Consider the following 23,161-nt stretch of genomic DNA (forward strand, 5'->3'; position numbering starts at 1 on the left):
TGCTTTGTAGCCTTTTGTTGCATCTTCTCCATAATTAAGGTGGGGAGCTTCTTTTTCTGCATGATTGTACAGTTCCTGGCAGAGACAGACCCCAGTTTAAGAAGGCTCTCATAACCACAAATAGCAGAAGGGAGTAGTTGTTAGTGGGTGAACTGCATCATATAAGATGTTACACTTTCCTATATTCTCCTTTAATTTATAGCAATCAGTTAAACTGCAAAGACTGGTTGAGTCTCATAACAACATCACGGTCACTGTCTGCAGAAATAAGGAAGGTAACTCCTGTATATTTCTTTCCTTAATGCATTACATCTCTGCATCTATTTATTTGAAATTAAGAATGTATAGTATCAAATTCCTTCCAGAGCAGTTGCCTCTATTGTCTCTAAGCCTTTTTAACTACCATTTGCAGATTGGCTTAGTTTTACCCGGAAGTATGTTGTGGCACATCACTCATATTCACGGTTGTATGAGCACAACCTTACAAAAAAAATTACTGTGAGAACGACGTCATTTTTCTTAAAGTAGTGCTTGCAAAGCCAACCACATAACCATTTAGTGGTTATGAATCCACCTAATTGTTGCTTTCAAAGTCTGTTCATTGTCACAGTATTTGTAGAATTCAAAAAAAAGGGAGTCAAACTAAGAAATGCAGATCTAAGCTTCTGCAGTCAAGTCAATACATTGGAGCAATAACTGTTAGGAGATAAGGTATTTCACACTTTGAACTGATACCTAGACTTTTCTTAATAAGGGATATTGTATTCTTAGGTCTTACCTGCAGTCCTTTGTTATCAGCCATTATAAAGAAGTAATAATATATTCAGCTTCCTTGTATTCTTACCCTTAACAGGGAGAAACATGTGAAGCACAAAGATTTCATTACATGTCACCTACAGGTTTCCAAGAGCTGGAATCACATCATCTTGTTCCTGGAGACATGATCGTTTTGAAGGAGGGCAAAGCCCTCTTGCCTTGTGATGCCATCCTGATCAGTGGGCAATGCATTGTAAATGAAAGCATGCTTACAGGTACAGCTTGTTCCTTCCACATTTACTATTAAAACTTCATCATGGCCCACTGGTTTCAGCAAATGGCACAGGACATACAGCATAATCATATATCATCCTTATTGTGTGATAGTTCATAGTTAGCCTATAAGGGCATTATTTGGGATGTTTGCAATAAGGAGGACTGAATAGCAGCTAGCCCCATCTTATCTAAGTAGCTGACATGGACTTTGGGAAGAGCAGTTCATCATTTTCTTTCTTTCTGGGGTGCAACATTTAGGAAGAGAACCCCTGACTAGAAAGGGAAGTGGAGCGAGTGGGACAGGAGAAGAAACAGTAGTTATGGAACAAAGCTGTTCCCACACAGAGTACAGAGTCCGCTCAGTCTGTAGGATTTTTCTCATTCACTGAATATTTCATCATAATTGCTGCAATGTCTCTAACCAGCTGAAGTGTCTGTCCAGCTCTACATTCACTTAACCCCCTTTTTATGTGATAGCAGTGGAGGAGACACCAGGTGGGTGAGTTCACTGTAAAAAAACGATTGTTGGTACAGATGTTCGTATTTTTGTTTATTGTCTTTACATTTGGTCTCAGTCTGCACTGAACTCAAATCAACAGTTCTGAAATCTTATGTAAATGAGAAATTCCAGAAGCTCCTTTCATTTAGAAAGCCTCAGCTGCCAGATGTTCAATGAAAGTATTTCTGCTGCCTTACCTGAGTGTATCAGCTCAGACATAAACAGGGTATTTATCAGCTCTCAACCACTCAGCTAAAGGCTCTCTTCTTTCTTAGAAACAAATATCAGGCAATGCCACATTTAATCTGCCTGAGGGAATAGTGTAGTGACCTGCACACAAAGTTCAAGCTAGGTGAACAACTTGTGGCTATCAACAGGAGTCACACAACACCAGTTAAAGTCTCTGTTCAAGTTTCTGTATCTACTGCCAGGATTCAGAGTCCTTGGACTGTTTTCAGTTCTCAGACTTACACGGAGCTGTTGTGCAAGAAGCTGTTGTACCAGTGCAAAGGGGAGTTTTTCTCTGGCAGAGTCTGTTCTTCACTGTTAGGCTCAAACTCCTATTCATTCTGAAGATGTGAAGATATAAATGTAATATTTCTCTAAACTGGTTTCTCTAGGAAGTACATTTACTGTCTGTCTAGATGCTTTACTGTCAGCAGGCTAATTTTAAGGCATACTGCAATTTTCCTCATCTGAGTTAATCTTCCCTAGGAGAAAGTATTCCAGTAACAAAGACCCACTTACCCCAAGCTGATAACCTGAAGCCCTGGAGAGTGCACTGTGCAGAGGATTACAAAAAACACGTCCTCTTCTGTGGAACAGAGGTCATACAGACCAAGGGAGATGACAGAGGAGTAGTGAAAGCTGTGGTGCTGCAGACTGGTCAGTCAGCCCTTCTGTTTGCTTTTCCTTTCATGTGCTTTCTTATTGCAACATGACTTAAAGGTCTGCAGAGTCTGAATTAAAGTTCACTGGTGCACCTTAAGTTAAAGAAGTTAATCCAAATTCATAATCAATATCCCCAGCTGGACTAAACAATTACACATTGTTTCAGTTTGTTTGGCATACCCCTTAAAAAAACACTAGCATACGATTACAAAGAAGAATCTGTCTTTGCTTTGAGATGTTGAAAAAATCCTCCTGCTTAAGACAATTTTTTTTCCTCTATTCTGTGTATTAGCTCACATACTGTGAAATGAAAGATCTTGGCCTTCTTTCATAAGTTACTTCAATTCTATTTCAAAGCCTCCATTTTTTTCTTAGAGAACTTTTGGAAGTGACTTCCCTGTGTAGTGATCTTAATTTATCTTTTTAGGTTTTAATACAGCCAAAGGAGATCTGGTGAGGTCCATTCTCTACCCTAAACCCATGAACTTCAGGTTGTACAGAGATGCCCTCCGATTCCTGATGTGCCTCATAGCATTTGCAACCATTGGAATGATCTACACAGTGTGTGTATTTGCACTTAATGGGGTGAGTTACTGAATGCAAGAGAAAGAGTCATACTCAGTTTCAAGAGGCTTGAAGCTTCAGTGGTTTCCTATACATTTACGTATAACAGTATGATGTTTTCTTTATTTCTCTTTGCCTTAGTAGATGAGGCCATTTTACAATGAAATTATATTTGTGACACCACAAACTCTTAGATATTTTATTCTAAGGTGTCAAAACCCACTGTGTCCCAGTTTTCATTTCCCCTGAGTTCTTAGCAAATCTGGTGTGAGCACTTTGCAGATAATTGCACACCTCTCCAGCCACTTTTCTTCCTTCTACTTCTTGCAGATCCCTGAACAGTGCAGGCATAAACACAGATCCCCAAAGCTTACTGGTGCTAAAAGAACTCCCTATTTTCTTCTGCCCCTCTTTTCATATCTTTGTATAGTCATTTGTGTGGTGGGCAAACCTTCACTTAGTTATTGCTAAATAAGAATGATAGCTTTCGGGAAATAACTTTTGAAAAATGAAGTATCCCGTGTCAGTTGTGTCACTCAACCCACATCTCCACTTATTTTTTCCAGAGTTCTTTTAGGAGGTTTACGGGACATGAGTTTGCTCTGTGGTGTCTGCTTTGCAGTGTCTCTTTTTTTTTTCCTTCCTAAACAACACTCCTCTCTCTTTGTAATATGTGAAATACATGCTGATGTTCTCACAGTAGCTGAAAACTATATCAAAATGGAGCATTCTGTGGTCTGAAATAATATCAATGAAAGGAGAATGAGAAATTGATGAAAATTCAGCGTATCAAAAGCAGCGTGGTTTATGGTCAAATCTCCAAGCTTAGGAATGGTAATAACAGAACTCTAATGATGGTTTTCAGATCCATCTGAACTGTAGGTTGGCTTTAGTTTGCAGTGCTTCTGTCCTGGGACCCCAATTTGAATTGCATTCAATCCTTTAGTAGTGATACTGACTGCCAAGAATAACAATGCCAATATTCAGCACACCTGCAGCCATCTTTACACCAATCTCTTCACCTTTCAAATTAGAGATTACTTTTTGAAATGTAACTTCTATGTCTCTTCCTCCACATAAAAGGCCTCCTTTTTAGCACTTTCCCATATGTCTAATCTGTCACCCTAATATGAAGCCGAGAGCTACGTCTATAGGCAGTTGGATGGATGCCCATGACAATGACAGATTCTTTTGTGCTTCATGATAATGAGCTAAGCCTGACTGAAAGTGCAATAACCTATCCTGGCGTGTTTGAACTCATTCATGTTCTTTGCAGGTTTGTTGGTATGGAGAATGCTCTTTAGCAGTGGTGTAGCCTTATGCCCTTTGGTTAAATCAAAGCAATTCATTTCTTAGGGACATGAATATATAATGTACCACGGGCAGAAAAGAACAGAGTAGGAAGCATCTGCAGCACAGAGGAGGGGAGATCTAGAGGGCTATTCTCAGAAAATCCAAGCAGCGCATCATCTTGCTGATAACTGCCTTTGGTTTTGTATCAGGAGGAGGCAGGAGAAGTAGTGAAGAAGGCTTTGGATGTTATCACTATTGCTGTCCCCCCAGCCCTACCAGCTGCCTTGACAACAGGGATCATTTATACCCAGCGGAGGCTGAAGAAAAAGGGCATCTTCTGCATAAGCCCACAAAGAATCAACATGTGTGGACAGCTGAACCTCATCTGCTTTGACAAAGTAACTGCTCTGCATTGGTCACTCCTGCACTTGCAGTGGGAGCAATGCTAGGGGTGGGAGAGTACGGAATTTGGTCAAGCATTTGCATCACATTTTAGAAACACATGGACCAGCCTTTCATTCTTAAGTTTGCGATGTCTGAACATACATTGTTGTATGCTGTTCCTCTCTTTTAGTTTTTGAACCTAGCAGTTATCTGGTAGTACTTTTGCTCTGCACTGTGCTGACATTTTCTGAACAGCAGCTTCTTAAAATAAGTCTTGCTTTTTATTCCTCTTGCGAATCAAATGTGCAAAGTTAACTTAAGTGTATATTCTAACGTAGACTGGCACCTTAACAGAAGATGGCCTGGATCTCTGGGGCTTGCTGCCCTCCAAAGGAAATTGGTAAGGCTCTTTGACGAGCAATGGAATTTAAATCTGTGGGATAGTGACCGGACACGCCTTCTAGACATATGAATAAACCTGAAAGACAGATGTTCATATCAAAACCAATGAGAAGTTCCCCTTGTTTAGATTCCTAATAGTATTTCTGTGCCCTTTGGAAAATGAGTTGGTTGTCTCATCCCAGGTCCTGTGCACACACAGGCAGCAAAGTCTGCGGTTGACATACTAAGTTAGATTTCAGAGTAGCAGGACTGCCCCGACAGTTTATGATGGGAAGTTATTGTAACCCATGAGACTACTGTTCATTTCCTACAGTGCCAATGTTTTTGCTCATTTACATTTCCAGAAATGTGAATGCACAAAGATGCTCAGACTTGTATCAGGCTCACAGCTTCAGTCCTTGCACAAGCCTCAAGTATCATATTTCATATGAATCTCTTTCTCTGTCTATCCCAATGGACTTCCTTATTATATGCTTATTCTGAGCACATGTATTCCAGCCAGGGATGTGCACAAGAAATAGCTCCTGGGAGAGGTCAAATCCACAAAAGCATTCTTGATGTTTGACCATAGGATAACACTTTAACAGTCACTTTAATAGTCTCCTTACATAGAACCATCAAGACTGGAAAAGACCTCTAAGATCATCCACTCCAACCATCCACCTACCACAAGTTTTGCCCACTAAACCATGTTCCTCAGTACCACATCTCCATGGTTCTCGAACATCTCCAGGAGTGGTGACTCAACCACCCCCCTGGGCAGCCTGTGCCAGTGCCTCCCCACTCTCCAGGAGAAGCTTTTCCTAATATCCAACCTGAACGTTCCTGGCACAACTTGAGGCCATTCCCTCTCATCCTATAAACTTAGGATTTTTCTGTTATTCATACCTGTTTGGCATCTTCTGATTATAATTTTTTGTGTTAGCTTTCAGGACGTTCACAGATTCCCTGCAGACCATAGCCTTCCTTGGGGCCCAATGTTCAGAGCAATGGTGGTTTGTCATTCATTAATTGTTTTGGAGGGCAAGATCCAAGGAGACCCACTGGATATGAAAATGTTTGAGGCAACTAATTGGGTAAGGTTGTGCTTTGTTGTTTTGCAAATAGCAATGAGAGTTTTGGTGTCTTCTTGCAAAGGAGAAACATCTTAAACCCTTCCATGCAAAAAGGAACTGTCCAAAAATAAGTAAAACAGCCAGAAGCCAGAAGAGATACCACATGCTTAGGCTTTCAGAGAAATGTACTTTGTTCCTGCCTAGAGCTTTTGGCCTGGAGTACATTGAGTATTTAGATCATTTGACTGGGAGCAGTGGATATCATGCAAACCCTATTGGGGTATCAACTCTGACTGTGGCTGCTGCCAGATAACAGGAAATCCTAGGTGTAACTTGTATAAAGATGTAGATTGGTTTTACAGAGCATATAACAGATCTCTGCCAGCTTTGAATTGGATATAAAATTTCAGCTTTGGTAGAGCTTTGTCATTCTGGAGATGTTTCATGTGGGCATGGGATTTCAAACCTAAAGATGATAGAAGGCAGGAAATAACTACAACACTTGTGGAGTAATGAGAACAGAACAAAACTAGTAAATCTCAAAGCACTCCGCTTTCACTCCCTTAATGCCCCATTACCAACAGATGCTGTCAGTAGCCCTACTTAGTATCTGATCAATTGAGAAAAAAAATGAGCATTTATGAAAAACAGAGGCTGCAAACCTGAGATAGGCAAGAGAATAACAACCAGTAATTATCTAGTGAAAGGTACAGCCACAAGCTGTTGCAAGACAAGATTCAGGGCCAGGCTAGCTAGTTATTTGGGTGACAACATCCATACAAAACAGACAGGCGTTAAGTATCTGCAGAATATTTAACACAGCCAAGTTTCAATGAAAAAACTATCCAGTAATGGCAGGAATTAGTGGGTATTTTTTTCCCCCCAAGTGCATCAACTCACCCTCTCAGCCTTAGGCAGAAAAAAAAAATTATAAGTATCTGAAAGAGGAATAATTGCATGCCCTTTGACACCATAAAATATTTTTATTCTTACAGTCACATTGTGATATTAATAAACAGCTGACCTGTGAAAGACTTCCAGAGTAGACAATGATACTTTCTATATTAATATAAACTTATTTATTGGATTTCCTATGTCTATGGAAAGTGCTCTTGCACATTTGAATACATCGTGATGGACAAAGGATTTGTCTGGGAGATAACACAACCTATTTGCTGTCCAAGAGTACAGCAGTATCTTTGTCAAGCTGGTGAACCTCCGGATTTGTTTGCCAAGGGAGAAGTGAGTTTTCTGCTACTGGAGTTTCTTAGTGAGAGGTCAAACAGACCTTCCTCAGGAATGATGAAGACAACTCATTTTGAGGGAAGAAAGTGCTCTAAATGATCTATTGGTGTTCCTTTCAGCTATACTGATGCTGCAATCTGAAAGAGTTTTGTCTTTCAATACACAGGTGATAGATGATTCCAGTGGACACCAGACTGAAGGTCAAAGATCTACATGTGCCACAGTTGTTAGACCTGGACCTAAAGCCAGCAGCGTAAGCTATCTGCAAGATTCACATTCATGATCAAGTTAAACTGTTAGTGTAAAAGTTACCTTTTAGTAGAGAAATGTTTGGTTGTTGTAGTCCAAGGCAATTCTTCCACACTTTGTCTCATGTGGACTGCATGCACACATAAGGGAGATCACCATACACTTTCTGATGAAAAACAGATGCCAGAAGGAGCTTGCTGCTCATAGCAGAAACAGGACTTCAGCAGGGGGTTGCTAGATGGCAGATTGCCCAGCCCAGGAATTTACCTCTCCTGGTGGCTCTGGACTCAGTCCAGGATCAGCAGAGTGGCAATCACCTCTAGAGCACCTATGGCTGCAGTTGACTTCAGAAGCTGATGTCAGACCTCTGCTTGTGATGTACACCAAGGGGGAGCTTTCAAATATGTTTTTCCTTCGCAAGTCTAGTTAAACAAGACTGCTACATTTTACACAAGTAGGACTGGTGAGTTCCTTTCAGTAAAGGATATCAAATAGCCTGCTAAAACTGCCCGTGAGCTTTTCACATTGCTTGAACTAAGTACTGCTGTACAAATTTCACGAGTCTGTTCTGCCCCACTATGAAAAATCAGTGCATTATACATTGTTATCTTCTCAGCATGGCTCAGGGGACTCAACTGCTTTGGCTTGAGCTTAAAATCTTTGCTGCAGTATCTAATCCCTTTACTTTTCTCCTAGGCCTCTGTGGAAGGATTTACCATTTTACACCAGTTTCCATTTTCTTCAACTTTGCAGAGAATGTCTGTTATTGCTCAGGAAACTGGTAGGGAAAAACAGATCTTCACAAAAGGTGCTCCAGAAATGGTAGCCATGCTATGCAGAGCAGAAACAGGTAACCTGCATTTGTAAATGCTTCCCAAAACACATAGGTATAAATGACTTTTGGTAGTGCATGTAGTGTAAGGTCCAAATGAAGTTCTCAATCTAAGAGTTTTTACCTCAGCATGAGAAGTTAGTTGTGCTTCCAGTCTAAGGCTAATCTTTCATATAGCCCTTCTCAGCAAAGAAGCACTGCTCACAGACAAAAGCAAGTACTAACTGTTGTACAAGGCATTCAGTTCCTACTAGAATTAATATCTGAGTTACCTACTATACACCAAAAAAACCATTTTATTTTCTCTTCAAGCCTTGAGTGGGCATCTGGAAGAGCACAGCTCCTTTATGATGCACAAGAAGGTAAATCTATGCAGAATAGTTTAAGACCCTCAGTGGAGGGTGTCAGAGGAGAGACAATGCCCATGATCTGTTAGAACTCTAGGTGTACCTCTCCTCTAAGACAGGAATCTTCCCTTCTCCAAGGCATCCAAGACCAGTCCACTTTTATTTTGCTTTTTTTAATACTATAATGAGCTGTCTTTTCCTCTTTTGCACAGTCCCACTGAACTTTGAAAGCAAGCTTCTGTTCTACACAGCACAAGGCTTCAGGGTGATTGGACTGGCATATAAATCTCTACAGTCAGGAAAGCAATCTACTGATCTAACAAGGTAAGCATTAGACAGCTTCTTATCAGCCACAAGCCTCACATTATATCATTACCACAAAGCCTCTACCAAGAGCAGGGCTGTAGTATAGATAGGTTTGTTAAATGCAGGCTAAGGAGAATATGATTTAAAACTGGATATAGATCTAAGAGTGGCTAGAGGTTACTTTGCTACCTGATACCTAGAATCTTCCCACATTTCTTAACAGTGGCTCAACATAGACAGTTTAACTCCAGCAAAACCTGGAGCCTGGTACACCCCTCCCTCAGCCCACAATTTCTACCAGCCTCCTTGCAGATTTATCTGGGCTTTCAGTCAGATACATTTTTTTTTTTAATTCCTTTGTTGTCCTGGCTCCTTGGTTAAGCAAAGGCAGCAGACGACCCCCATTATGCTACCTATTCTCTAGCCCAGGTAAAGAGAGACTACTTCTGCTGTAGTCTTGGTCTGCTCCTTCTTTAGCACTCTAGCTTTAGTTTTCTTTAACTTCTAGAGAAGCCAGCAAACTCCTCTGCTATTCTCATGGAATTAGTTTTTCCACAAATCTCATTCAAGAATGCCAACACATGAATCCATAGGCTCTTACCAAAATCCCTCTAGCTCTTGCCTGTGATACTCCTGAAACACCACTTGTGAATCAGTTGCAGTTACTTGCACATTTGTTGACCTCTGTTTACTATCTGCAGGTCCTAATTCAGATGGAGTTCACTTGGTCTTTCACAGGGTTTTCTACTTTGCTGAGAGGGCCAGTGACATGAAGGCAAAGTGCAAATGATTTGTTTAGTTTCTGTGACAAGTGTCATAACAGACCCATCCAACCCAGTAGGCAAATGTGTATGATATGGCCCAGATTTTCGTAATTGCATGTGCAATCATATTTGAGTGACATATACACGGGCAGGAAAGAAAAAGGACAAGTGGAGGTCAAACAACACAATAGCCTCCTGTGAAAGCAGTGACTATTCAGCACCACCTGACTCAGCTGCTTTGAGTAGCTACTTTGCCTTACAAGTATTTGGCATCACCTTACTACAGTGGTGAAAATAAGTGAAACCTTTTTTCCTCTAAACTACTCAGAGCCAACCTGGCTCCCCAGGGGACCTTTATTTCACGCCTCAGTGATGGGATTGTTTACCAAATTCTGTTCTTGACTGCAGTGTTCAGCTCTGAAAAGGCAATAGCACAGGTGTAAAGAATAGGAATGAACAGAGTTTGAGAACCCCTGCACACAAGTAGAAAACAATCCAACTTATCCTTCAGGCTGGATTTCTGTATGTGGAGAAGATGCTCCAAACTAGTTCTTTTTTGACTTGGCAATAATTAAGCAGCTTCCAGATCATGTTTGCTTATGTACTGAACTGTTTTTTTTTGGAACAAGGGAAGAACAGAACAGAAGTGTGAAAGACAAACTGAAGATTCTCCATATTCAACTAATACCACTTGCTACTGGCAGAATACAAACTCAGTTGGCCTTGAAATCACACCACACAAACCAGAAAGCCTCAGACTGTTAAAAACTAACAAATTATTTTAACCCTTTTGAATTAGATTGGATGGTTAACAGTTATAACTAGCTATCAGCAAATTCAGTGCAAAAGCAAGCTAAGGGGAAGAGGAGGAATTAAACCTTTCCATCTGGTCTTCACACAAGGGAGGAGGTGGAATCTGACCTGACATTCCTGGGTCTGCTGATAATGGAGAATCGATTGAAGAGGGAGACAAAGCCTGTCCTGGAAGAGCTCAGCGCTGCCCACATCAGGAGCGTTATGGTCACAGGTATCAAAATGGGATGGGTTGCTTAGACAGCTGCTAGCCCAGACAGAGAATTCAACCACCTGTGAGTGAACAAGCAGTCTGCTGCTTTGTCAGCAGCACTAATAAGAAGGCCCAGGCATTTGTGTCTTTCAGATAGTTACCGTCCATGAAGCACCTGTAATTACTGTAATAATCACGAGTTGAACCATGCAGGCTTATGTCTCTGACAGCTTCACCAGGCTATGCCAGATACCTGACAATCTGTCCCACTTGTACCGAAGAAGAGAGCCTTGCTGTTCCTCCGATGCTTTGCAGTGAGCCCATTTGTCCTCTCTAAGGTTATCAGGTGACATGCATGAAGGCATGTCATGACAAGCCAAAATGGAGCATGGATGACAGAACAAATCACTGAGATGTGTGATACCTGGTAATTCATGCCCGCAAATCCCTATTTATCACTATTTTTCCCTTAAAGAGGGAGTTTGGATAGATCAATCTGAGTTCTTCTGTTGTCTAAACACATTTTTCTGGAAATCACACAGATCTGCCTGGTCTTCACCCCTTTTGGTATCAAACTTACACCAAGGCCATCTAAAGGCAATTATGTGAAGCAGTGATAGCAGAATTCACATGACCCACACACACAGAAAGTAGGAGCACATTCCCCATTTATATTTATTCAAGCTTAGGCCAGATTAAATACGTATTACTGAGACAGACCTCATCCGCAAAGTTTTCATCTTTGTCTAACATCTCCTTATGCATAGATAAGGCAATCTCATTAATACCTGTGGATTTACTTGAAAATTTGGAATTCAAGAAAAGGTCAGTGTTTCCTCCACAAACAATTCCTCATTGCAGATAACACTCCCTTTGGTTTTTCTAGGTGATAACATTCAGACAGCTGTAACTGTCGCGAAAAATGCTGGGATGATTTCTCCAACAAACAGAGTTATTCTTGTGGAAGCAAACAAAATTCCTGGATCTTTTTCAGCATCTGTAACATGGAAATCACTAGAAGAAAATAAAACTGAAGATTATGGAAACCTGGTGAGTGTAAAACAAGTGATGCACCAGGAAAACAAACTAAGTTGGAATGCTTGAAATAATACTGAGTACTATCCTGTAGCTTCCTTCCTAACATTATCCTGTGGATGCTATTTTGGCTAACCGCTTGGATTAAATTTGAGAGCAGCTTTACAGAGTAACCCATGGATGATTTGCCTATAGCCCTCATGCTTAGCTGATGCCATTTTCAAGCATGTTTCTCTGCAAAGTAAGTTTGATAGTGTAGTATAGTATGTGGGCTTAAAATCTGTAGAACTGCACTGAATGAATGAACTCTGTTTGAACAGGTAGAGAGTTAGTACTTCCCCATACATGCAAAACTAAAACACAGATTAATGCAGGTCTCCAAGTGTCTTCACAAGAGCCTTCTCTGCAGACATCCTTTTCTTTGTCTGTAAAAGGATTTGTGGGCTTGGGGACAGCACTCATTCTGGTTTTTTTTTTCCCTCCAGGACAGTGACAGTCAGACTGAAAGAAGAATTAGGTTGGCAGCGGAGTCAGGCCAGTATCATTTTGCCATGAATGGAAAATCTTACCAAATTGTAGCACAGTATTTCAGCCACTTGCTTCCAAAGGTAAGATATGGTTTATTTGATTGGAGTAGGCTTGCCAATCAGTAGATTCAGATTGTCCTGATACACTTAGCTGAAGATACCTGCTCCAGGAATTTTTTGGGAAAGGCCCTAACACTGAAATACTCATGAACTAGTAAATCTCTGATGTAATTGTGTGGAGGAAGTGTCTGAAAGTCTCCCATTTTTTTTCCAGCATGAGAGCAGAGCAGTCTCATAATGTGTGAGAACGCGATTTAAAACATTTGTGGCCATATAACTGGCCTTTGCACAGCCCTACTTCTCTCATGTTTTGAAGAACAGGTGAAAAATGTGGTATTACACAGCATGCAGTTTGGCAGGATTTATCTGTTTTATGAACAAGATAGTCACATGAATTTTCTTCTAGTAAATCCCTTCTTGGTAATACATTGTAATGGTATAATGTGATAGGAAGTATAGTAATATTAGCAGGGAGGCAAAGTCCTTAGCTGTAGTAAAAGAAGATGAGCCCAAATACAGCAGCCATGGATGCAGAAAAGAAGGAAAAAAGCTGCTTACCTTCAGAAAACCTCAGGTATGCAGGGATCTCCAGCAAGATAGCTACACCTCCACCGCCAACCCTTAAATGAGGTCTGGGAAGGGGTGGATCCTGGCTCCACCCCTTCTGGTCACTCAGGTGCATTGCATGCACCTGCCTCCCCTGGGTTGGCCCTGCCTTCCCACCAGGTGCTCAGTCACTGGTTCAAGCTGTGGCTTACCATTTCCGCTACATACTTGTTCATCTTATAAACAGCACACTGGACCTTATGTCCTAATTGTGATTTTGACAATTTTGTCAAAATTAATATACTCTTTGTCTTTGATCCTCAGTCTTCCCTGCCTTGGGGTCTAGCATCAGTTGTTCAGAAATGTGACTTTTGGGTCGTTTCTATTCCAGATTATCACTAAAACCATTGTGACTCTTATACCAAGTTCTTTAAACATCCCTTTCCCTTTTTTTCTCCTGACAGCTCCTGCTAAATGCAACAGTTTTTGCCAGAATGTCTCCTGGTCAGAAATCCAGCCTTGTAGAAGAGTTTCAAAAGCTGGAGTAAGTTCTTAGTAAGCACTGAGTTACAAAGTGTCTGATGAATTTCAAAACCTCAGAAGAGTCTAATAAAAGTTAGCTTTTCTCTACTGTACTGTTCACTAGAAGTGCACAAAACTGAAGCTTCTACGGAAGTACAGCTTGACAAATAAGTTCCACAAACCTGTTAAAGAAGAGACACTGAAGTCCATGTTGTTTTGACAACCCATCAAAGACCTACCACTCCCATAATTCTGAGTTTTCTTTGTTAATTCCATCCTTCATTCTTACTTCTTGTTCTGTGTCTGAATCAGGAACGCTTGTCTACCCAAGAATTTTTGAAATGTCTCCCAGCAATGCAGCTTCTCTAATGCTAACAGTCTTTTTACTGCATTATTGCTGGCTTAGTTTGATGAATTAGAAGACACAGCAGGGCAATCTGCATTTGTATACCTTGTACTAACAGTCTCAGAGGTGCATATATATATATCCTTGAGTCCCAAGAATCTTGTTGCCTATTATTCAACTGATTACAAAGTCTTCTCAAGATTCCCACCTCATCTACCTGGTCCCAGGCCTTGCCCTAAGGCAAGGTAATTCTTAGGCTGTTCCAGCTTGGTATGAGCACTATCTGGCTTCCCTGGAGCACCTTCAGTGCCTCACAGTGAGAACTTTCCCTGAGCTGGAATATAAGCCTCAGCAACTGAAGACACAAGTGAGTCAGCTCTTGAAGCATTAGTTTGGTTTAATTTAGATGCTGCTGATATAAGGACTTACTTTTAGGTTTAACAAGCCTAGGCTCATCCTTTCACCCTCAGGGCAGGGAGCTGTTCCCAGATATCCTGTTAGGCCTACACTTTCCCTCCTCCCAGTATCTCCTGGGGAAGACAGAGAGTGACAGAGACAGCAGTCTGGACAACAGCAGGTCTGGACCCCAAAGCAGAGCCCCTGTTCATATCTATACCCTGTGAACATGAGGTACCAATGTCTGCAATCCTTCATTTCTGAGCTGGGCCATCACCATTAGCCCCTTCCTCTGTCATGATCAACCTTACTACACTCAGAAAGAGTGGGAAAGTGAGTCAATTGTAATGAACATAAAGCTACATGCTAATATATTCTGCTGTCACAGCAGAAAGACTTTACTGGAGACACATCTGTGGTCCAAGCCCAGGGACATGCATATTCTAGGATCTTGGGCATGTATTTCAGTCTTTCAGCTTTCCAGATGGGCTTTTAAGAAAAAAGCTGGCATGATTTGCAGAAATAACTTGCTTGGAGGAGGCTCTGCTTCCCTCTTGTTTATAGGTCTCATTTTCCTCAGCACTGAACTGAAGGTCACTTTATTTTTTAGTTACTTTGTGGGCATGTGTGGAGATGGAGCCAATGACTGTGGGGTAAGTGGAAATTCCTTATAATTTATTTATTTTAAAAATGAATGCAGTGTCAGTAGAATATCGCTAACTGAGCACATGCTGGAGATGGGGGCACTGCCATCTTGGCAGCGAAGCAGTCGCTTGCACTTAAACAAAGTCCCAAAGGTTTTCCCAGAGGAAGGAAGTAGAGAACCTATAGATCTACATAAACTGTGACTGCAAAGAAGCACTGATAAAGAAGGCACTGCTAAACCTGCCTTCTGCAGCTAGTGGTTGATGGCTTTGGGGTCTGTAGGAAATGGACTTTCTCATGCTGTCATTCCCTTACTGCTTTGGACCTGGTGCTCCAAACCCTAGTGAAGATACATTTTGGGTGGAGCACACACAGGGAATGAGGAGGGACTGCTGTTCACAGAACACATCCTGTAATAAGGGCTCATTTCATGGCTGATGCATCACTTCCTGCGTTTTCCTGGCTTGTGAGTGCTGAAAAGCAATATGCCTTTTCAGGCTTTGAAAGTGGCACATGCAGGGATATCGTTGTCAGAGCAGGAGGCATCAGTGGCTTCACCTTTCACATCCCGAACCCCCAGCATAGCTTGTGTGCCAGAGCTAATCAGGTAAGCATGGATTATCCTTTCCTGTTACATGAAGGAGACATTCCCCACTAATCTCAAATATTAGTGTTGGTTGTTCCCATCAAGTCAGAATGCACATATATGGAGAAAAATAAATGTATTTGACACTGAAATCACCATTTGCCTAGTTCCTGACTTAAACTCCTTTAAGATACAGATAGATATATTTCCCTCCAAACCACAGGGGGAAGGCAATTGCAGCTGAGCAGAAGGAAAGAATGGTAGAGATTTCTGTCCTTGTGACAAAAGCTTTATTTTCCAACTGCGTTTTGAGAGGACTGGCAACAGGAGCAGACCGTCACCTAATTGCTGTCCTTTATTCACGTCTTCACACAGGGAAGGCCGTGCTGCCCTGGTCACTTCCTTCTGCATGTTCAAGTACATGGCTCTGTACAGCACCATTCAGTATGTTGGTGTTCTCCTACTGTACTGGGTACGTCTTGGGAATATGGGCCTTGTTTGATAGAATTGGATGAGCTACTCTCCTTTGTTGGAGAAACAGCATAAGAGCCACAAATAAAACCTAGGATATGGAACTTCATCTGAGCTGACATGATCATTTAGTCCTTCTGTACTCATCTGAAAACTGGAAAGATTCTTTTCATTAACTCCAGCCAGTGGGCTCAGGATCCACTCCGGGCAAAAATAAGACTGAGATATTGAACATTATTTCAGATGCGGGCATATGTCTGTGAAAAGGGAGAATCTGGAATAAGCATATGCTGTTGCAATTTATTCAGCATTTAAAGCATAAATTAGCTTGACAGTAAGCAAAATCCCCTAGAGCGCCTTAAACCACTTTTACATGGCTTCTTCCCAGCTAGAGAAGAGGGCTTTACATTCAGAAATCATCCAGCATTGAGAAAGGACACGTCTCTTCAAAGAGACTTCTTTTTTTTTTATTGCATGGAGTGAACTGGAAGCATCGTTAGTTCAAACAATGCACAAAAGGAGAGTATTCACCGTGGGTCCAGTGATGACGAATCTATTGGCAGCATGCTGGATTGTGTGGTCTCTTTATCTGCTGAGTAGCGTATTCTTGGAATTTCAGAACAAGCAGCTGGGATTTAGCTCCACAAAAAAAACCAAAACCAAAACCAAAAACCCCACAGCTTTCTGGAGGTGATATAAACAAGCCCACAGCAAATGTCTGATTTGTGATGTTTTTTTTTTTTTCTTTGTGTTCCTCTTTTCAGCAACTGAACTCCTTTGGGAATTACCAGTTTTTGTTTCAAGATCTAGCTATTACTACTGTAATTGGTATGACAAGTAAGTCAATCAGTCATCCTCTGTATGAAGAGAATGCATCTCACATGTTTTTCACCTCCTTGGAAATGTATAGTCCTAAGTATAGAAAGAAAGGAAAGAGACTGCATAGAGTACTGGATATTTAGATTATGAGAGAAGATATCTTGTTAGAGAAGAGAAAGCTCTGAAATTAAGATGGTTGTTTCTTAGTGGTGTGATTGATGAGCACATAGGTTGTTGATAATTGGGATGTTATCTCTACAGGGAAAAAAAGCAAACAGACCTAATGAAGTGGAAGGTTTATTAAGGCTTTTTCCTGTTGTTTTGGGAAAGCAGACCCAGAAGGGATCCACTGCATGGAGTCCAGCTCATATTTGAAGCTATGTAATCAGGAGGCAGGAGAGGCAATATGCAAATGGTAAGGATAGAAATGACAGATGTCAGACACTACAGAGCAGGATGTTGTGGGCCAAGAATAAGAGAGGAAACCACTCCTGGAGGGGAAAGAGAAGGGATGTTGAGAAAGAACAAATGCAGGGAGAGATTTAGAAGTAGAAATGTCAAGGGCAGAAGCACAAAAAGCCTGTATTGAAAGCACATGACTGTCTTCCATCCCTGTTGGAACACAGAAAACTGGAAAATGCCTTGATTAATTCAAGTCTAAAAGAGTCACACCAGAAAGCTACCTTGTTTTAAATACCCTATTTGGCAACACTGCATCAAAGCTTTCTGTATAGCTCTTTTACTCAAATTCTGAATAACTTTCTGAATCAACAGAGGGAAAGCTGTTGGGAGGACCTATGCAGTCTTCCATTTCCTCAAGTAATTGGGAGCTGTGTGCTTAGTGCAGCAGAAGAGATAGAACATAGGCAACAAAACATCCCAAGCCACAGTTGCCAGGTGACTGAAAGAGAACAGGAGAGCTTGAGTACATCCTTATATTCTTGGGCCTGACAGTAGCCAAATAAAATCAAAATCTAAAATCTGTTTTTCAAGAATTCCTCAGGATAATCAAATGCCATTAATTAACCTATTCTGTGGCCAATAAACATTTGCATGAAAATAACTCTGTATTTTGTGCTTGATATAATAATTGCATGTGTTACAATGAACATTATAGGCTGTAGAAGTGCTGCCATTGATAACAATCTGTAATGTGCAGTGCACTGTTGCTATTTTGGACTCAGTAGTAAATGTCTCTGTCATGTTTCAGTGAGTTTCACAGAAGCCTACCCAAAGCTGGTTCCTTACAGGCCCCCTAGCCAACTCATCTCACCCCCATTGCTGCTCTCCGTCATACTTAACATCCTCTTCAGCCTTGGCATGCAGATTTTTGGATTTCTGATGGTCCAGAAGCAGAGCTGGTATTCCAAGACCGATATACACAGGTAGGTCTCCCTTCTGAGGCTCTGGGTGACACAGGGCACACCTCGTGAGACAGCTCTGCCTGATAAGGCTGCTTGACTACAGCATGAATGAGCAGCTGCAGGCAGACCCTGTGCTTCCCCACCAGCTGCTTACAGTAAGCAGTGCTGTCTGCAGGTCCCAAACCTCTCCAACAATGCTCTTTTGCAGTGCCTGCCTCTCAGTGAACAGCCACATGGAGAATTCTTCCTCTGTCTCCAGCCTGGACCTCCATGGGATGAGAGATGGAGACCCTATGGAAGCAGACAATGGCTACAAGAGCTATGAAAACACCACAGTGTGGCTGCTAAGTACTATCAACTGCCTCATCGTAGCGCTGGTGTTTTCCAAGGGAAAGCCTTTTAGGCAGCCCATCTACACCAACTGTAAGTGTGGGGAGAGGGGAAGGGATCTGCAAGTCAGTCAGCTCCAGAAGCCGGTTTCACTAAGGAAAACTTAAAACTTGACCAAAGTGATGCAGTGATACCACCCAATAAAAGCAGGAGCTCACTATTAGATTCCTAAATGACTAAAGGCCAGCTTTTCATAGTCATAGAACCACAGAATCGTTAAGGTTGTAAAGACCACTAAGATCATCTAGTCCCACCATCAGCCCATGCCTGTGACTCCTCTAAACCACATCACCCAGTGTGACATCTTCCTTTCTCTTGAACACCTCCAGGGGTGGTGACTCCACCACCTCCCTGGGCAGCCTGTGCCAGATGTTCCTTTCTGAAGTTTTAGTCCCAGTGGCATCCTGCAATCTGCCACTCTCTGAGCTGGGCCCACATTTTATGCTGCTAAAAAATGACAGGAGGCTGGGTTTGGTGTGAGACTCACTGGAAGGCTCTCTGTCTTCTCAGGCTTCTTAGGTCAGCTCCAATGATCAAAACACTCTTTTGACATTTTAAATCTGTGGCTTGAAGGCTCATCCCAGCCTCATATGTATCAGTTTGACTAAGTAAAATTTTGCTGAAAAGTCCTTTCTACCTCATGGATTATTTTTATATTTTGTGTGTGTGTTTGAAACAAGAAATGATGGTTTCTATGTTCTGTAGTAAAGGGAAGCAGCTGAGAGCACTCATACGGCTGTGGTTTTATTTCCTTGTTCTTGTCCCTGCAGATGTGTTCATACTGGTGCTCATAGGGCAGCTGGGCGTTTGCCTGTTTCTGGTGTTTGCTGATATTGATGATCTCTACTCTAAGATGGATGTGAGTATTGTTCCAATGTGGATTTTCCTCCTACAGATGATCCTATTGTAAGTGCACTGGGAGTGTTTTTAACAAAATGAACAGATTTTTACAGGGACGTTTGGCACCTCTGAAGACCAATTGGCTGCTACGGCAATAGAGGATCTGTCTTGATAAATACCAGCAGGGCTTGGCTTATTTAGTCTGGCAGAATGCAACCTGGGAGTTACCCTGTGCAAATTCATCCTAAGAGAAATATAAGGGAAGGATAAGATCCGCATCAGCCATAGGACAGAGGTGTTAGTTTGTTAAGACTGGAAGTTATAAGGAAGATGTGTATGTTCTCCACTGTGACTGTCTCACAGCCTGGTAGAAGAAGTCACAGGAACAAACAGCTAAAGAAATGCATGTCTTTTTTTTTTTTTTTTTAGTACATTTATGATCAGAACAATGAAGTGTTGTGACTTTGGATAGCAAATACTGAACATGATACTGTTTCCAGTCCTATATTCTTGTACGAGAGTTAGCAAACGGCTTTAGAAATTGGAATAATGAAACCAAATCAGAGATGAGAGGAACGTAGCTGGATTTTGAATGCCAAGCAGCCCAGCTACAGCTGCCTCAATGCACAGCAGAATCCAGAGCAGCGCCTGAGCAGGTAGACCCAGTTAAAGAGTCTGCCACGAGATGGCACTTTAAAGCAGCAAGTCTTAGCCCTGCGGTGGACTGTAGTGGCACAGGACAGTGTCAGCTGTGCAGCTATGCGGGGCTGAAATGCCTTTGGGGAGAACTGCGGAAACCCGGTCTGTCTGGAGGGAATGCACTGGATTTGCTGAGAAGCCAAAAGGAGGGAGTGGCAACGAGAAGCTGCAATAGCTTGGCCCAGGAGTAACTGCTGATCTGAATGTTGGATTGGAGCTGCATCTCCAAGATAAATTGAGCTACAGCCAGAAGCCCAGTGCTGCCAGCTATGGGAAGCTGGAGCTGAGTCCGGAGTTTGAAATACCCAGAACTATTTCTGATATTAGGAAGAGAGGAAGCATTTAGACTTCTTGCTGCAGCTCTGCAGTACTGGTTTCTCTGCTGGGCCTTAAGTTTAAATGCTTCTTTATCAATAATTCCTCAGGATAAGCAGCAATATTGGTTCGTCAGCAGCATACAGCCAGTGTAGGATTCTGGCTTTTGATGATGCCAGCTCCCACCCATGTTGGTACATGCACAGGTTGCTTACTGCCTTCTGCTTTCCTCCCAGCTGGTTTGCACCCCCACCACGTGGCGGATCTCCATGGTGATAATGCTGGCAGTCACACTGGCTGTCTCCTTTCTTGTTGAGGTGAGTGTGCTGCACTGAATGCACCTGTCAGCACTATCTGGAGAGACAAAAGGGTCAACTCTCACTCTTACTCCATCCTTCTCAGTCCAATTTAGGAATGACCTCTCAAACAGAAACAGTTGCTGCTACTTTACACTTCCTCTTTGTCTTCAGATCCCCACATGGTATGGTTGGATGTGAGGAATGCCAGGCCCAACCTCCTTTTCTTTTCTCTGGTGAATGAGGTGTTTCAGACCCTGCCCCAAGCTGGAGAAAGATGGGAAGGCTTTGGTAGAGCTCTGGTAGAGATGCTAAGAAAGGTCCTCAATAAAAACTGTCTAAGGAGTGTGGATGAGCAAGAGAAAATGGGAGATCTAGGTCTCTACTACTTGCTCTGTGTGTTTCCTGTGAATAAAGAGGAAAAGCTGCTGTCTGGATCCTCCAGAATTTCCCTTTTGTTCTCTGCTTTTACAGGAAGCCATCATTGAGAACAGAGCCCTGTGGCTGCTGTTGAAGAAGACTTTTCGGTACCACTCGAAGAGCCATTACAAGAGGCTGCAGCGGGTGTTGGAGCAGGACTCAGCCTGGCCACCTCTGAATGAAACCTTCTTCTCAGATTCTGTGGCGGTATCAGTAGAGGATGATATGGGAGGCCATAGCAATCCAACATTTGACAGCAATGAGGATGTGCTCTGAAGGAAAATGCGGTGGACAGATGTCAAGGATAGCTGCTGTTGGCTGTAGAAGGACTATCTCAGAGACATAAAAACAGAGGAACAACTGACACATCACTATCCCCCATTCTAATCCTAACTGGGTCTGGCTCATTTTTCAGTTAACCAGAAGCAGAAAAGCTGGCTGCAGTAGCAGAATTCCATAATGCTGTTGCTCCTCTCCCCTCAACCATGTAGGAATGGCTGCCAGCTGAAAATGGAGCATCCTGGTGAAAACTCACAAAGTGCTCATGGTTGAAATGCCATGCTGCATCCTTCTCTTGAGCTGCATTACGCAGTGGTGACTTTCAGGGAAGCTTCGGTCATTGTGTTGAATTTCTTCTGAAGTACAACAGCAACACACTGAGCATTTCTGCGAAGTTCATCTGCTCCAAAAAGCAGCTTTGACGAGCATAAGTTTTCTTATTCTTATTTTGATGCGGGGCTAACTTTCTGCTCACCATGTTTTGCTTGTCTGTCCCCAGCTGTGTACAACAAAACATCAGTCAGTGCGGCTTCAGACCAAGGGGAACACTTCGTTCTTTGGGAAAGGTGTGTGTGGGAATAGTCCACTCTGAAGTGAGTGCACAATTTGTTATTTAAAGAAGTAGCTTGCCCATGCATTTCCTGGTTAGGGGTGAGGAATGCTTTCTGAGAACTTTGGCACTGGAGACGGTATCTTCCTACAATTCAGTGCTAAACCACACTTGCACTGACACAGAAATCCAGAGATTCAGGCAGGCTGGGAGTCATGGTAAAGAATCCTTTGGTCTTTCAGAGTACAAAGCATCTCTGGAAAACCAAAAGCAGTCACTGGAGATTGCATTGTTTTGATTCAACATGTCTGTATCAGAACTGTCTTTGAAAAGAGGTTAGCTTGAATAAAAAAATAACTATTTTTCTAAAAAGAAACACTTATTTGGCTTGAAGTATTTTTTCCCGTTTTGGACAACTTCAGCACAAGCAGGTGGATTAAATACCTTCCTATCTACTGCAATTTATGTGACAGTACCACATAACTTCACCCAAACTGGAAATGGTTCACATTTGTTCATGAATATCTCTCTGAAGATGAATTCCCAGTTTGCAACAATGTCCACTGGTAGATGAAGGTGAGAGGTTTTATCTCTTGCTCTATGCAGTGCATGCAGCTTCAGGAGAAACCATTGAGAGCGGGTTAATGGAGTTATTCCTGCCATCCTCTGTTCGGGATGCAGTAACAATTTCCTTGGAGGCCACACTCACCGTCCTGGAGTGTTTACAAGCTCCCGCACACAAGAAATATGTTGCTGCATGTAACAAACTGGCAGCTGCAGTGGTTTGCAGACTAGGCATATAATTTACGTCTATGTCACAACTGGGAATAGCATAGAAGTGTCAGCTCTTGGTAAACCTGTGGTGCTTGTAGAGTTGACAAGATAAAGACCTTCTTGTCTACTAAGGCTGAAATACAGCTTTATCTGCAAGAGAACAGAATAAAGATGCTAGGTGATATTTAACCAATGCACTCTTTCAGATGCCAATCTTATGTTCCATCTCCCTTTACAAGTCCAGTGTCTCCAGCCATAGAGGGCTACGTTTTATCATCTCCCGTCACTCACATCAGCCACAGTTTGATCAGCAGAGCTGTGTGGCATGCCCCTGCTGCACTGAACTGCTTACACAGCGTAACTCTGTGGCCATCAGGAGACAGGGGAGGTGTTATATGCATCATCGCAGCAG

General features: G+C 42.2%; 1 protein-coding gene across 6 annotated transcripts in view; it reads left to right on the forward strand.

The window, feature by feature from the left end:
• The window catches only part of ATP13A4 (ATPase 13A4), a 33,963-nt gene extending 11,612 nt beyond the window's left edge, over nucleotides 1–22,351 (forward strand). Inside the window, exons 8-30 of one of the 6 annotated variants that reach the window (XR_002437661.1) lie at nucleotides 203–275; nucleotides 900–1,031; nucleotides 2,246–2,416; nucleotides 2,850–3,007; nucleotides 4,489–4,677; nucleotides 5,002–5,063; nucleotides 5,991–6,141; nucleotides 7,532–7,618; nucleotides 8,311–8,464; nucleotides 9,006–9,117; nucleotides 10,766–10,890; nucleotides 11,756–11,919; nucleotides 12,390–12,512; nucleotides 13,502–13,581; nucleotides 14,912–14,954; nucleotides 15,444–15,553; nucleotides 15,908–16,004; nucleotides 16,768–16,840; nucleotides 18,033–18,207; nucleotides 18,395–18,609; nucleotides 19,347–19,435; nucleotides 19,846–20,747; nucleotides 21,201–21,268. Coding sequence is in view for 4 of the 6 variants with exons in the window: in XM_021393334.1 (XP_021249009.1) it covers nucleotides 203–275; nucleotides 854–1,031; nucleotides 2,246–2,416; nucleotides 2,850–3,007; nucleotides 4,489–4,677; nucleotides 5,002–5,063; nucleotides 5,991–6,141; nucleotides 7,532–7,618; nucleotides 8,311–8,464; nucleotides 9,006–9,117; nucleotides 10,766–10,890; nucleotides 11,756–11,919; nucleotides 12,390–12,512; nucleotides 13,502–13,581; nucleotides 14,912–14,954; nucleotides 15,444–15,553; nucleotides 15,908–16,004; nucleotides 16,768–16,840; nucleotides 18,033–18,207; nucleotides 18,395–18,609; nucleotides 19,347–19,435; nucleotides 20,667–20,747; nucleotides 21,201–21,422 (2,932 nt within the window). In the remaining 2 variants the exon portion in view is untranslated. Of the gene's footprint in view, nucleotides 1–202; nucleotides 276–853; nucleotides 1,032–2,245; nucleotides 2,417–2,849; nucleotides 3,008–4,488; nucleotides 4,678–5,001; nucleotides 5,064–5,990; nucleotides 6,142–7,531; nucleotides 7,619–8,310; nucleotides 8,465–9,005; nucleotides 9,118–10,765; nucleotides 10,891–11,755; nucleotides 11,920–12,389; nucleotides 12,513–13,501; nucleotides 13,582–14,911; nucleotides 14,955–15,443; nucleotides 15,554–15,907; nucleotides 16,005–16,767; nucleotides 16,841–17,155; nucleotides 17,886–18,032; nucleotides 18,208–18,394; nucleotides 18,610–19,346; nucleotides 19,436–19,845; nucleotides 20,748–21,200 lie in introns of those variants that run through there. The other 5 variants (XM_021393331.1, XM_021393334.1, XM_021393332.1 and 2 more) reach the window with 5 other exon arrangements.

Source organism: Numida meleagris, chromosome 4 (genome assembly GCF_002078875.1).
Source record: "Numida meleagris isolate 19003 breed g44 Domestic line chromosome 4, NumMel1.0, whole genome shotgun sequence".
NCBI lineage: Eukaryota > Metazoa > Chordata > Aves > Galliformes > Numididae > Numida > Numida meleagris.